Below are 15,323 nucleotides of genomic sequence, written 5' to 3'. Positions count from 1 at the left end.
CATCTTCAAGATCAGGTAGTCCTCATTAGGACGGACAACCAAGTCGCCATGTATTCTGTCAACAAACAGGGAGGGACGGGATCTTCCTCTTTGTCAAGAAGCTCTGAAGGTTTGGGACTGGGCAATCTGCCACAACACCTTCCTCTAAGCTGTCTACATCCAAGGGGCGAAAAATTGCTTGGCGGACAACTTGAGTCGTCTTCTGCAACCAGTCTATCCCTAGATAATTGAAGTCACCCATGATAAATGTGTTGCCTCCTTTGCAGTTGCATTTAATCTCGTCCATCATTTCTCCATCCGTTTCTTCAGTAGTAGATGCTGATCTTCGTTTCCGTTCCATTTGTTCCTGGAATCTTATTTTTCATTTCCGGCATGTTCTCTCCGGTAGACTCAATTCCCTCTTTGACGTATAGGGCAACACCCCTACCTTTTTGACCCACTCTGTCTCTGCGGCATAGCTTGTATCCCGGTAGCACAGTGTCCCAGACATTTTCCTCATTCCACCATGTTTCTGTGATGCCGATGTCAAGGTTATCTTTTTGTGCCATAGCTTCCAATTCCCCTATCTTATTCCTTAGGCTCCTTGCGTTCGTGTACATACATTTGAGTTTGCGGCCTGTTACTTTCTTGCTTTTCCTCCCTTCTTGTGTCCCTTTCAATCTGTCAGGATTTCTGTCTAGCCCATGATCCGATGAGTCCTCACCGCTAACTTCCTGCATGGTATCCTCTGGGTATACTGGTTCCCGAACCATCGACCCTTGGTCGACTGTCGGCTTTCCCCTTCTTCCTAGTTTAAAAACTTCTCAATTTCTCTCTTGATGTTGCTTGCAAGTAGCCTTGTTCCGTCTCCGCTGAGGTGGAGTCCATCCTGCCTGAATAGCTTGCTCTTCCCCTAGAATGTTGTCCAGTTGCACAGGATTGGCTGATGACCTGTCTACCGGGAGCCAAGACAGAAGACATAGTGAGCCGCAACGACAGGATCATCGACAGCGTGGAAGAGGAAGATATGGCAGTGGTAATCCATGTGGGAACAAACAACGTGAGCAACAGTAACTACAGCAGGGAAGGACTGAAGGACCAGTTCTGGATGCTAGGAAGGAAGCTGAAGACCAGAATGCCGAGGGTAGTGTTCTCAGAGATTCTGCCGGTACCCAGGGCCGACGAGACGAGGCAGACCGAGCTGCAAGCAGTCAACGTGTGGATGAGGCGCTGGTGTGAGGAAGGATTCCACTTCGTGTGCAACTGGACAACATTCTAGGGGAAGAGCAAGCTATTCAGGCAGGATGGACTCCATCTCAGCGGAGACGGAACAAGGCTACTTGCAAGCAACATCAAGAGAGAAATTGAGAAGTTTTTAAACCAAATTGCTCATATATCAAAGCGAGTTTCCCCATAGGAAGTAAGGGAAACTCGCTTGATTGGTTCTCATCCACTCCCCCACCCCCCGAGGCTACCGGCGCTGCTCCTCCCCCCCGAGAACTGGCATCGCTCCCCCTTGCTCGCAAATGCCCCTCTGCGCGAACCGGCATCCCCTGCCCGCCCAAACAGAAGTCTTACCCCATCTGGCACTGGCACGCAGCCCACAGGACATGCCAGTGAACGAAGATCCTTCCAAGAGCGAGAGCCAGAAGGCCTTGAGCATGCGCAGATGCTCAAGGCCCAGGCAACAAGGAGGGTCTTTGTTCACTGGCACGTCCTGTGGGCTGCATGCTGGTGCCAGATGGGGTAAGGCTTCTGTTTGGGCGGGCGGGGGATGCTGGTACACGGGGGGGGGGTGTTCTTGAGCAGGGGGGAGCGATGCCAGTTCTCGGTGGGGGGGGGGGGTACAGGTGGGGTGGAGCGATGCTCGCAAATTGAGTTACTTACAAACTAAGGTTTGACTGTACTGATCTACCTGTACTAGCAACTCTATTGAATATCTATATCAAACTGTCTATTGTAACTTCCTGGGTATCTGACCTAACCTCTTGTAATATAATCCAACCTTGTACTGAATAGGTAAAAACAGAATAGATTAACATAATATTACTACAGCCAGAAGAATGGTACTGACAGCTGCGTGGAAGCAAGCTGAATTTCTTACAAACCAGTGAATTGTTGCTAAGATTGACTTTGTGTGCCTCACATCTAAATTCACAGCACTGCGAAGAAACACCGTGCGAAGAAACCCCTGGTGAACTTTATAAAATGGAAGGAGCAAGTGGTAGAGTAACAAATAACACAGGCAGCGGAATGGGGGGAGCCATGGGTGCCATCGCACTGTTCCCTCTAAGCTGAGCAGGTGTCCTCCAGCTGCATTGCTACCACTAGGGGGTGGAATATTTTCAGTCGCTAAGGACAGGTATGTTCCCTGGAGTCCTGCAGAACTTGCCTGTCCCTCACAATTGAAAAATGTGACAGTAAAACAGCACCCTCTATTGGTGAGACTGTGGGTGGAGGACTCCTGCTCAGCTTAGAGGGAACTGCCCGGGCCGGGCCGGATGTAACCCTGAATATCAGTGTTTTTAAGTTGCAGGACCATGCAGCAGGCGCATTAGGATCTGCCACCCCTGCACCAGACTTGCTGTTTATCTAGCCCAACAGAAGCGTCAAACAAAGGTAAAGTGATTGTGAGGCCTCTCTGTTCATACTTGTGGCTGTGCCCCTCTCCCTAACATCACTTCCTGTTCCTGGACAGAGCCAGCAGCTGTGAGTTTGAAAAAAAGTGATCCCTCAATCATTTTACCTTTGTTTCACTGCTGCTGCTGTTGGCCTGGAGAAGAAGCAGTGGCGGCGGGGGTGTCAGGTGAGTGGGGGAAAGACCTGGATGTAGGAAAAGAGAGGATGCAGATGTTAGATGTAGGGAGCAGAATGGGTAGAGGGAGAAAATGGGCAGACATGATGTAGTAGTGAAGAGGGGGCAAACACTGAATGGAAGGGAGAGGGGAAAACATGCTGGATGAGAGGAAGGGGGCAGATGCTGAATGGAAATATGAAGTGAGAGAGGGGCCAGACACTGCATGGAAATGGGAAGAAAGAGAGCCTAGAGGCTGATGAAGGAAGAGGGGGGGGGGCAGATACTGAATAGAAGGGGAGAGAAAGAGGGGCAGATGTTGGATGTTGAAGTGTAAAGAAAGGGTGCAGACTCTTGATATAGGGGCAGAATGAACAAAGGGGTTGAAAGTGGGCAGAAACTGAATATGGAGATATAGAAGGGGCATACACAGTAGAAGGGGCATACACAGGGTGGAAGAGAGAAAAACATGCTGAATAAGGGTGAAAGCGAGGGACAGATGCTAGATAGAAAAGGAAGGGAGAGAGGACAGAGAAATAGGGCAGATACTGAATGGAAATGGGTTAAGATAGTAGCTAGATGCTGGATGGAAATGGGAAGAGAGAGGGACCAGATGCTGGGTGGAAGTGGGGAAAGAAAAGGGGTATATATTGGATGGAGGGGGAAGAAAATGGGGCAGATACTGGGTGGAAGTGGGGAGAAAGAGGGGGCAGATGCTGAATAGAAGGAGGAGGGATAAAGAGGGCAGAAGCTGGATGGAAGTGGGAGGGATGAGACAGAGAAAGAGGGCAGCTGTGGGTTGGAAATGAGGAGAGAGAGGGACCAGATGCTGGATGGAAGTGGGGAGAGAAGGGACAGATGATGGAAGGGAGGAGAGGGTGAAGATTCTGGATTAAAGTGGGAGAGAGCAAGCAGATGCTGGATGAAAAGGAGAGGGGAACAGTCACTGGATGAGGGAGAGAACAAGGTGAAGATGCTGAAAGGAAGGGGGGAGACAGAATACAGGCAGGATGGCATGGGGAGAGAGAGGGTAGATACTAGATGGAAGTGGGGAGGGAGGAAGGGCAGACATTGCATGGAAATAGGGAGAGAGGCCAAACCTGGATTGAAAGTGGGGAGAGAGGTTGGATGGAAGGGGGAGCAGATATTGGATGGGAGAGAAGGGGAGATGTAGAGGGGAGGAGATAGGGGTGCAGAGGTTTGATGTAGGAGGTGAGGAGGCAGGCACTGGATGGAAAGGGAGGGATAGATGCTAGATAGAAGGGGAGGAGGAAGCAGATGCTGGATGGAAGGGAGAGGGGGACAAACAGCAGACGAAAGAAATGGGGAGAGAGGGATCAGATGCTGGATAGAGGGCAGGTGCTGGATGGAAGGGAGAGGGGGGACAGAAAGCAGACACAAAGGAAATGGGGAGAGAGGGATCAGATGCTAGATGGAAGTAGGGAGAGAAAGGGACATATACTGGACTGAGGAAGCAGACACTGGAAGCAGAGAGAGGGTAGAAGCTGGAGAGAAGGTGAAGATGCTTGATGGAAGGGAGAGGGGACAGAGAAAGAGGGAGTAAATGCTGGATGGAGAGAGAGAGGCCAGATGTTGGGTGGAAATGGGGAGAGAAAAGGGATATATACTGGATGGAGGGAGAAGAGAAAGGGGGCAGACAATGGATGGAAGCAGGGAGAGAGGGGCAGATGCTGGACAGATGTAGGAAGGAGAGAGGGCAAATGCTGGATGGAAAGGGAGGGAGAGAGAGCAGAAGCTAGATGGAAGGGGTAGGAGAGGAGACAGAAAGAAGGAAGATGATGAATGGAAATGGGGGAAGAGAGGGGCTAGATGCTGGATGGAAGTGGGGAGAGAAAGGGGGCAGATGCTGGATGGGAGAGAGAAGAGACAAATGCTGGATGTCAAGGGAGAAAAACAGGACAGATACTGAATGAAAAGTGAGGAGAAAGGTAGTTGCTGTATGGAAGGGGAAAAGAGAGAGGGACAAATGCTGGATATAGAAGGGAAGGCTGGATGTAGTGGGGGAGAGGGGCAGATGCTAGATAGAAGGGTTAGGGTGAGGTAGGCACTGGATGAGGGAGAGAGGGGACAGATGGATGAAAGGGGGAGTGCAAGATGACAGACTGGATGGAAGGAGGGAGAGAGAGGGGCAGATGCTGAATGGAAGGGGAGAGGCAGTAGACACATGAGGGAGAGAGAAGGGACAGATGCTGGATGAAATGGGAATATAGTGGCTAGATGCTGGATGGAAGTGGGGAGGGAAAGGGGACAGACACCAGACGGGAGAGAGAGGGGTAGATGCTCAATGGATGTGGGGGAGGAAGAGAGGGAAGGGGTCAAAGAGGACAAATGGATGGAAATGGGAAGTAAGAAGGGCTAGATGCTGGATGGAAATGGAGAGAGAGGTGTTGGATAGAAAAGGAGTGACAGGGTGGCAAATGCTATTTTAGGGCTGGGTAGAAAGAGGATAGAGTTAGGGCCAAAATAGAAAGTCCTGGCGCAGCAAATGCGACACTACCCATGGAAATTAAATAGACTGCATTGCATTTGCCACACTGGAATCACTACTGTGGCTTTGTAAAGGGGCCCTTAGTGAGAGACTGGGAAATAGGAAGAAGTGAAATAGGAGAACCAGAATGAGCTGTAGATAGACACAGAAAAAAAAGAGATGGTACAGTAGGAAAGAATAAAATTTGGTCCATGGCAAAAAAAAAAAAAAAATAACTTGAAGAAAGCTGAAAAAAAAAATGGAGGAGAGAAAAAAATTATAAATGTGACAAATGAGTAGGAAATCCTGGCAAGAGTTAAGGAGAAGATGTGGAAAGCAAAAACCAGAGACTGACCAAAACAATTAGAAAAAGTAAATGTCCAGACAACAAAGAGAAAAAAAGAATGTTATTTTTAGTTTAGAATAAAGAAGTGTGGTAGCTGTGTTAATAAACATTAATATAGAAAATGGAAATAAGGTGATACAAGTATGAGATCCTTTATCTGAAATTCTTGGGACCTGGCATATTTTGGTTTTTGGAATTTTTTTGTTTTCAGAATGATAATGTTAAGTCAGAAAAAAAGACAGACCATAAAATTGCCACCAAACTTTTTTATTTCACAATAAGGAAACATTAACCCCCTCCCCTTTACAAAAGTGGCTGGTGCGTGGCAAACACTCTGATGCCCATTAAATCCCAATGGGCATCGGAGTGAGTGCTGCAGCCACTACTGTGGCTTTGTAAAAGGAGCCCTAACATTGATGGCCAAAGTTTATGCCAAGCATTTTTTAGTGCCGATTTTGTTACACAATCTAAATCTTCATTTTTTCCCTATGCATTAATTTTTTTCCCCTATTCATTCATTTCTGGCCATCACTCTCCACTGTAAAACTTCAACAACTTTCAGTTTCTTTAAATCTGTTCCCACACCATATTCTTCAGTCAGCCTTTGTACAGACACACCATGATCAAGCTTCTTCAATACCTCAATTTTCTATGCTACTGATAGAGATAAAAGCTTCCTTTTCTGCTTCTCAGTGCTCTGAGTTGAATCTGCATTTCTCTGCCTTTTTTCATTCCTCCAAACTTTTCTGCTTCTCACTGCCACCCTGGAAACTGCATCTACTTTCCAGCCACTTTCTATTCCTCCGACTTGAATTGTGCAGAGATGAGGAGAAATGCATGCACCTGCATTGGTTTCAGTGTGTATCACATTGGGGAAATTAACTACTTCTGGTTTGTGCCAAATTTTGGTTTTTGAAACTTTTCAGTTTTTGGAATTTTGGATAAAGGATCTTGTACCTGTATCTTTTTATTGGACTAATTTTAATACCATTTTGAGTAACTGTTGGAGGCCAAAAGCTCCTGCCTTATGTCAGAACAGGATACTATGGGGCCCTTTTACTAAGCTACTCTAAAAAGAGGGCAGTGCTATTTTTAGCATGTGGGCTAAAAGCACTGAAGACACTTTTAGCATTTCTCATATTTCCTATTAATAGCCATGTGTTAATTTCCCAGTTAGCATGTGGCTATTATATCATGCAGTGGCGTTGTAAGGGAGGAGGAGGGCAGTCCACCCTGGGCGCCATCTTGCTTGGGGCACCGGCACTCCTCCTCCTTTCTGCCCCCTTCCCACTCCTCCCCTGCCGTGTGCACGCTCCTTCCCTTCCCCGTACCTTTTTAACTTCGGCGTGAGCAGCCACCAACCTGCTGTTCGGTGCGCTCTCTGATGTCACTTCCAGGAAGTGACGTCAGCGAGAGCGTTGAAGCCGACGTGAGCAGTAAGTTGGTGGCTGTTTGCGGCGAAGTTAAAAAAATATGGGGAAGAGGTATGCGTGCACGGCAGGGGGGCCAGGGAAGAGGGTGGGGGAGAGTTGCTACTGCCCCGGGAGCCATTCACCCTTGCTATGCCACTGATCACATGAGCCTTTACCACACATTTACTAGGCAGTAAGGGCTCAGATGCTAACCAAGCACTAATTGTTTAGCATGCAATGATGTAGCTATGCTAACCAATTAGCGCAGGGCATGCCTACTCTCTGCCTCCAAATATGCCCCCCCCACTCTAAAGAAACCCAAAATAAAACCTATTTTTTAGAGCATGCGCCAATTCCAAAACTACTGTGGAACACTGCGCCCCATAGTGGTAGAATTTTACCTGTGGTAAGCATGCGTTAGTGCTTACTGCAGCTTAGGGCTCCTTTTACTATGCCCCGCTAGCGGTTTAACGCGCAAAAATCTCCTAAAGCGGTAGTTTTTAGGCCAGCGCGGGGGTTTATGCGTAATGAAACGTCGCGCACATTAACCCCGCTAGTGCGGCTTGATAAAAGAAGCCCCTAGTAAATCAGGTTCGGTATGGAAGAGAAAAAACTGTATTTGAAAAGATGTATTTTCTTTGCTACCGTTTGTTCATTTGAGCTTTGCTATTTGAGGTTGACCTGTGTGTGTCATCTGGCCTAGTATATTATTAAGCCTGTCTAGTTCTAGGAGTATCTTAGCCAATAATGCAGGGTGAATACACAGAAATAATAACTACAGCATTCAGACGTTTGCTGTCTCACTTCACAGCTGTCTCATGTGGTTATGGTAGAGCAAACCTGAAGCACATTCAGCTTGACCTCAAAATGAGCCTAATAATTGAGTTGAAAATGACTCAGCTAAGCTGTTTTGTAACTTCTTCCTAAATAACTACTGAAATTCTAAGGAAGTCTTGTATTTTATGAGAAAATTCCAGCAGAGTACCTGTTGGATTGCTCTTTCCAAATCTGTAAGGCTATTCAAACTAGGCTGTAGCTCTGTACCAGCCCCCCTTGGGGGCTTGCTGGCGAGCATGCAGGAAGGAAAAGGTTGATGACGTGTCTTCTTCCCACAGCAGAGGAAAGAAAAAGCTCTCTCATGTTTTTGATGTCTCATGAATAGTAATCTGTTTTTCAGCTTTAGAGGTGAGTATATTTGTTTTTTGAATGCTGGACTATAAAAGATTTCCGAGAGCTAAGAATTTAAATACTCTGTTGTTGCTATGTAAAAGGCTTAATCAGGCAGCAGGGAACAAACTTCAGTTGAAGAAAACTAGGGGCCAGATTCATGTCTTTCCCCCCCCCCTTAAGCTTAGTCCCTAAGATGACAAATAGGGAAACCATGCAGAGACAAGGGTTCAAGAATACTTTCCACCAAAGATCTGTAGATGGGATGTAAAGAGGTGTGTTGGGGAAAGGGCTTGGGAGTGTGGACGTTTGGGAGAGTACTTTATATGTGGGATATATCTGTATGTGAAGGGATATTATTGAAAGTATATGTGTAGGATGTTTGTGGAATATTTGGCAAGGGTTGAGCCAGATGCCAAAACCTAGGCAATTGTGGGGATGGCCCTATAATGAGGCCAACTGAGACAGTAAGTTTCAGAGAGTGGCATGACAGACAGTCCAACAGCAAACTGCCTTCTGACGCTGCTCCTGCTGCACTGCCTTTTGCTGATGTTGCCCATCTGTGCAAATTTATATCGTGTTCCCCCGCCAATGACAGCTCTCCTTCCTTTCCAATCCTGGCTTCCCCAGTCCTATAGTTCTCCTTCCCCACCTTCTGTCTATCTGGTAGTTGATTTTTTTCTAGTCTCCTCCCCCCTTTCCTGTCCGGTAGCTCTCCTTCCCTCCTGCCTGGTCTATGTGCTGTCTAGGGCAGTATTCTTCAACCTTTTGACACCTATGGACTGGCAGAAATAAAATAATTATTTTGTGGACCGGCACCAGTCTGCGGAACGGCAGTTGAAGAACACTGGGCTAAGTCATGCCCATCTCCACCCAATCTCCGCCCCAGACCCTGCCCCATAACATTTTTCATATATACACACACACACAATTTAATCATATTAACAAGAAATAATGGTTAACCACAAAATTAAAATATACAAAGCACACTGTATGTTTTTCAACATTCATTCCTACTAGAAAACAGATAACCCCATGCAAATATAGGACCAAAAACTAAAAGTACTAATATTTACAAACAAACCCTAAGATGTAAGACTCTGGAAGAATTCTGTGTCACTATGCAATGCAGAATTCTGCACAGGGAACAAAATGCAGAAAATTAGTTAGGTTTCTGATTCCCTCCCCTCAAAGCACACATCCACAGAGCTCTGGTAGAACTAAGGTTACCAGTCATCTGGATTTACCTGGATATGTCCTCTTTTTAGAGGACTGTCCAGGCACTGGGTGAGGAGCACCATCTCATTTCTCACCTCAGGCCCTGGTGAAAGTTATCAGATGATGGTCAAGAGAGAGGGAGAACTGAGGTGGAGATAATGGCAATCAAGCAGTTGGTGAAGAAAAGATCAAGGCAGTGGCCATTCTGGTGTGTAGGAGTAGTGGAGCACAGCTGCAGACTGAATGAGGATATTAAAACGAGAAATCTAGAGGCAAAAGAGTCAATGGGGTTATTAGCATGAGTGTTAAAATCACCGATAATGAGGAAAGGAGATGAAGGTTAAAGAAAGCAAGCCAGTTCTATAGATCTAAAGAAGGCATTCATCTATATATTCATTCTCCTAAAATGAGGGTGAGCGAGGGGAGTTGTTGAAGTCCTGCCAGCGCTGGAATCGGTGTTGACCACTTAAGATAAGTGTTGCCAATATTGGACACATTCATGGTCTTTTGAATATGGTAGCAAGCAGGAGTTTTACTCTGCGAATCAATAGTCTGGAGTGTTGGTATCACGGCCCTGAAATAGGGCTTAAAAGCCACGAAACGATCGTTGGCCTGGCTTTTTACTAACTAGCCTGTTTTTTCTAGTTAGTTCTGACTATTTTCAGGCTCCCACCTGTCAGTAATAAGTTACACACGAAAGTTTTTGCCAGTGATGCTTGGGTGGAAGAGAGTGGGAACACGTCTCTGTATCTGAGGCTTTTCTTTTGCCTTAAAATACTTTTTCTGGCATTGGTGTGTACTGACCTAATGGAGTGATTTGTTTTCTAGTAGAAAGTTCCTGACCTACATCACTGGCCTAGGTCTTCCAGTCCTTCCTCAATAAATGCAGCATAACAGCATTGATGTTTCAGAGTAGACCAGAATGTTTCAGCTCTTTGATGGAGAAGAGTTCAAGAAGCTAATGTTTCCTTTTTTTTCTGTAGGATTCAGAACTTTTCATCACAACTCAACAAAATTTCAGAAGTGAGAAGTTGAAAAAGACCAGCTATTTTTAATATCTCTCTGCTCCTTCTGTTTATAAACATAAAAAGAGAGCCATCCATGAGTATTCTTTTCCACTTATGAACTGGCATCTACAGCAAAGAAAAACTTGAAAAATTATTTTCCTGAAATACAATAGACTTATGTTAAGGTTGCTGGAGGAGAATCTTGTTCAGAAAGCAGATTCAGGGAAAATAATGCATTTTTAGCATATAATTCTTGAACCTGTTCACAGATTAGCTTCTTTCCATCCAACAAAAACTTTGCAGTGTTAATCTGTAACTGATAGAAAAACAATAGCAAGGCTAATTTAAGCATATAGGACATTACACCTGGGACCACAAAATTAGTAATATTCAAAGAGTTGGAATGTAGAAATACATATATTTCAGGATCCTAAAGTGAAGGGACAAGATGATGGCTGAAGAATTCAGTTTAAGCTTTCTCATGGAACTGGAAAGGGACAAAATTTTAGAAGTTCTGTACCGTGATCAAGTGGTACAAAAGGCAGAAGATGATAGAATAAGGTAAGATTTTTTTTTTTTTCTTTTTGCTATGATTCTACTTATTTTCCTCTTGTTAGTTTTCATTTGCTTTTCTCTACAGCACAATCGCTGACTTTTCTTGTCATTGATAGCAGGCTATATTTTGAAGTTGATTTTTGTTCTGCTTTTTGGATTCTGTGATGCTACCTTCAACCATCACCACTGCATAGAGCAGATTACAATTAAAGCCCATAAAACAATAATCCACATCATCTATCCCAATTATTCCATATTAAATGCTTCTAAAGTAACCCTCTCAATTACAGTTGGCTAAAAACTCCCCAAACCACTCTCATACACTCTCAGGTCAAACCATGGGGTCCTTTTATCAAGGCGCGGTAGAGGTTTAACGCGCGGAATACCACGCGTTAAACCGCCTGCCGCGCTAGTCGCTAATACATAGAAACACAAGAAAAGATGGCAGAAAAGGGCCATAGCCCATCAAGTCTGCCCACTCCATTGACGAGGCGTTAATTTTTTGGCTTGCCGCGGGGGTTAGCACGTGACGAAATGTCCGACGCGCTAACCCCCGTAGCGCGCCTTGATAAAAGGAGCCTCATGTTTATTAAAGTATTCCTTAAACAATCATGTTTTAGCTGTTAAAGAGCAGTTTTGCTGCATCCAAATTCCAAAACAAACTGGATGCTAAGGTCCTTGAGTGAATCTGAGTCACCTCTCAGGCATTCTTTAATGAAAGATGATATAGAGCAGTGGTCTCAAACTCGCGGCCCGGGGGCCACATGCGGCCCGCCAGGTACTATTTTGAGGCCCTCACTTTGTTTATCATAATCGCAAAAGTAAAATAAAACAGTTTCTTGATCATATGTCTCTTTAGCTATAAATGACAATATTATTATTAAGACTTAGCCAAAAGGAAAGATTTATAAACTATAAAGAGTTTTACCTCATGCAAAATTGTCATTTCTTTAATAAGACATTAACTATTTATTTCTGAGGCCCTCCAAATCCAAAATGTGGCCCTGCAAAGGGTTTGAGTTTGAGACCACTGATATAGAGGGCTCCTTTTACTAAGCCACGTTAGGGCTTTAACGTGTGGAATAGCGTGCGCGACATTGCTGCGCGCGCTAGACCTTAACACCAGCATTGAGCTGGTGTTAGTTCTAGAAGCGTAGCGCGCGGTAATTTCCTGTGTGTGCTAAAAACGCTAGCGCACATTAGTAAAAGGAGCCCTTAATGTTTAATCAAACATAACTTGTTTATAAGCAAAATGGAATTGAGGAACATATGAGAAAAATGCATGAAGGTGTTAGCAACTACATCAGTAGATTTTCTTTGTGGCAGTTTTGAAAGCAAGGATGTGCGGCATAGATACGAAGATAGCATTTTCCCTTTTCCTCCTTCCTTACTGTAACCTCCAGGGGATCCATATACTGTGGAAATGAAGGAGGAAGATGGGTGAAGTTTCAGGTTATCAGCTAACTTTCATTTAAGATGGACTTGGGGAAATAAACTACTTATTCCCAGGATAAGCAGCACTAAATATGTTTTTCTCTTTGGGATCTTCACAGGTACTCGTGACCTAGGTTGGTCACTATTGGAAACAGGATACTGGTTTTGATGGACCTTCGGTCTGTCCCAGTATGGCTACTCTTATGTTCTAATTTAGACAAAATTATCCACTTTGCAGAGCCCCTAAGTCAAAAGGTAGTAAAATCCTTAAGTTCAATGGGGCCTGATCATCCAAGTACCCATAACCAAAGCTGGTTTTAGACGCATCTAAAACCAGCTTAGGCTTTTCCCCTGCATCTAAACACATAGAGCGAAAAAAGACATTTTTAGGGGAGGGGAAGGGGCGGGAGGTGGGCGGGAGATAGGCTGACCTACACTTAGTCATACAGCAGGTATAACCAAACCTTTTGACAGGTTGCCTAGTCGGCACTTATACGTTTAGACGTAGACCAAGTCAAAACAGGTGTGTGCCGAAAAAGGGGCCGCTGAGCTGATAGTGGCTGCCGCGATCAGCTCAGCAGCCCCGGCAACCTGCCTATCCCCCCAGCAACGATCGCGGCAGGAAAGATGGCTCATCTCTCCTGCCACGATAGCGATCACCTACCCCCCTGAACCGCGGCACTTCAGGGTGAGGATCGCGGCAGGGGAGATGCCCTGCTGCAATCATCATCCCAAAGTGCCGCGATTCGGTAGTGGGGTGGGCGATCGTTATCATGGCAGGAGAGATAGCCAATCTCCTGCCGCAATTGCCCCCCTTGACACGATCGGGGCAGGAGGGAGCCCAAGCCCTCCTGCCCGAAGACCCTCCACCCCCACTAAGATACGGGCAGGAGGGATCCCAGGCCCTCCTGCCCACGACGACCCCCCCAGTTGGCCCAGACACCTAAAGCCCCTCCTGTGGACGGGGCCTTAGGCACCTGGCCCAATCAGGCTCTCAGGCCCTAAGGCCTGCCATTCGGGCGATGCTGGGCCTGCTGGATGGACAGGCTTGGGACCTGTCTGTCCTACTTTTTCCAGGTACAGGGGGGTGTTGGGTGGGGGGGTGAGGTTGCGTGGTCAATGGGTGGGGGAGGTTGGGCGATCAGGGGTTGGGGGCGGTCATGGGGGGGTCATCATGGGCAGGTGGGCTTGGGCTCTCTCCTGCCCCAATCGTATCGGGGGGGGGGGGGTGGCTGTTCTTCAGGCAGGAGGGCTTGGGCTCCCTCCTGCCCCGGTCGTGTCAGGGTTGTTCAAGCAGGAGAGTTTGGGCTCCCTCCTGCCCTGATCGTGTTGGGGGGGGGGGGATCGTGGCAGGAGAGATGAGCCATCTCTCCTGCTGCGATCGTTGCTGGGGGGGTGGGGGGTGGGGTGGATTTTGTAACCGGTGTTCTTTTTGACAGACACCGGTTACAGAATCCAGCTTTTAGGCGAAGGACTGGCTCCTCCTTCGCCTAAAAGGTCTGGTTCTGGGCGTTTTTTTGTTTGATAATGTGTTGCAAGTGTAGACATAGTGGTGGTATGGCCGTTTAAACTACTGAACGTAGAGGCAGGCCATTCTCAAAAAAACCCTCATTTTGGACGTTTTTTTTTTTATAATGAACATTTTCCATGTTTCTACTTTCAACGTTTAGGGCCTTAGGCCAAAAGGGGACTTAGATGTGTTTTTTTTTTTATTATGCCCTCCTGCACTAAGCACTAAGTTGAGTATGACCCCATCCCACTTGGGTTCCATTACCAACTTCTGGAACAGTTCTCCTTGTAGAGAATCCAGGATCTCCCTACTTTTAGAAGACCCTGCAATAGGAATACCCCAATCTACATCCGGCATGTGAAAATCACCTATTAGCAAAACTTCCCCTTTTTTAGATATATTCTGAATGTCTACTATTAAAATCTCTATCTACTTATTCCGTCTGTGAAGGAGGCCTGTATATCACACCAATGTAAATATATTCACCATTTCCTCTTTCCAAATTGATCCACAGTGCCTCTTCCTTGCCATACAGATCCTGCAATTGTGTGGCTTCAATATAATCGGACTTCGGAGTTGGAATCGGCACATTTTCACTGACTCAGATTCCAGTAACCTAAAAATTGCTTCCAACTCCACAGCCCTGATTAGAACCATGGTGCTGCAGAACTGTTTGTTATTAGATTATATTCTGACCAGTAAAGGTGGTGTGTTATGCCTTGACAGGCAAAGAATGCTATATTTACATTCCAGATAACTCAGATCAGATATTAAACCATGTTGAAAATGTAAGGAGAGTTGGTGCCAAGCAGTACCAAACTATACCAGACTGAAAAATGGAGTCTCAGGAGCTGGTTTGGTAATGTTGGATACCAAAAAGGGAGCCCAAGGAGGCCTCAACGACAAGACAATCAAGGCACAACAAAGGAGTCGTGAGGATGAAATGTCAATAATTCAGCCATGGGTGTAAAGTTCAAAGTTCACTTTATTGATGGTAACATTGCGAGGACTTGAAGACTCAAGTGCTACTATCAATAAAGTGAACTTTAAACTTTACACCCATGGCTGAATTATTGACATCTCATTCTCACGACTCCTTTGTTGTGCCTCGGTATTGTTGGAATCAAAATATTTTATGGCATTTTTATGTTGCTGCATTGTTGATCTATGGTGATATGATAATCCTGCTACTAAACTATTTGAATTATAGTGCCAAAGAAATGTAAAAAGGCTTGAGCCTGTAACAAATGAGGGAGGTGTATAATAGGTAAAGGTTGCTAAGGAAGCTGAAAGAGAAAACCAGAAAAAACAATTAGTGAGTGGTGCATTGAAACAATAGTTGAAGAGGATGGGCAGAAAGCTTGAGCCTTGAGCAGATATGTTGAATTGTTTGTCATTTTCTGAATAGTTTGT

At 45.7% G+C, this 15,323-nt stretch overlaps 1 protein-coding gene across 3 annotated transcripts in view; it reads left to right on the top strand.

The window, feature by feature from the left end:
• The window catches only part of SYTL3 (synaptotagmin like 3), a 116,005-nt gene that overhangs the window by 15,537 nt on the left and 85,145 nt on the right, over positions 1–15,323 (top strand). For 2 of the 3 annotated variants that reach the window (XM_033935532.1, XM_033935533.1), the window contains exon 2: positions 10,388–10,972. In XM_033935532.1, coding sequence (XP_033791423.1) covers positions 10,860–10,972 — 113 coding nt within the window. In that variant the 5' untranslated portion in view covers positions 10,388–10,859. Of the gene's footprint in view, positions 1–8,138; positions 8,205–10,387; positions 10,973–15,323 lie in introns of those variants that run through there. The other variant, XM_033935531.1, reaches the window with a different exon arrangement.

This window comes from Geotrypetes seraphini, chromosome 3 (genome assembly GCF_902459505.1).
Source record: "Geotrypetes seraphini chromosome 3, aGeoSer1.1, whole genome shotgun sequence".
Lineage (NCBI taxonomy): Eukaryota > Metazoa > Chordata > Amphibia > Gymnophiona > Dermophiidae > Geotrypetes > Geotrypetes seraphini.
Note: the sequence above shows the minus strand (reverse complement) of the source record. Positions and strands in the feature narration are given on the sequence as shown.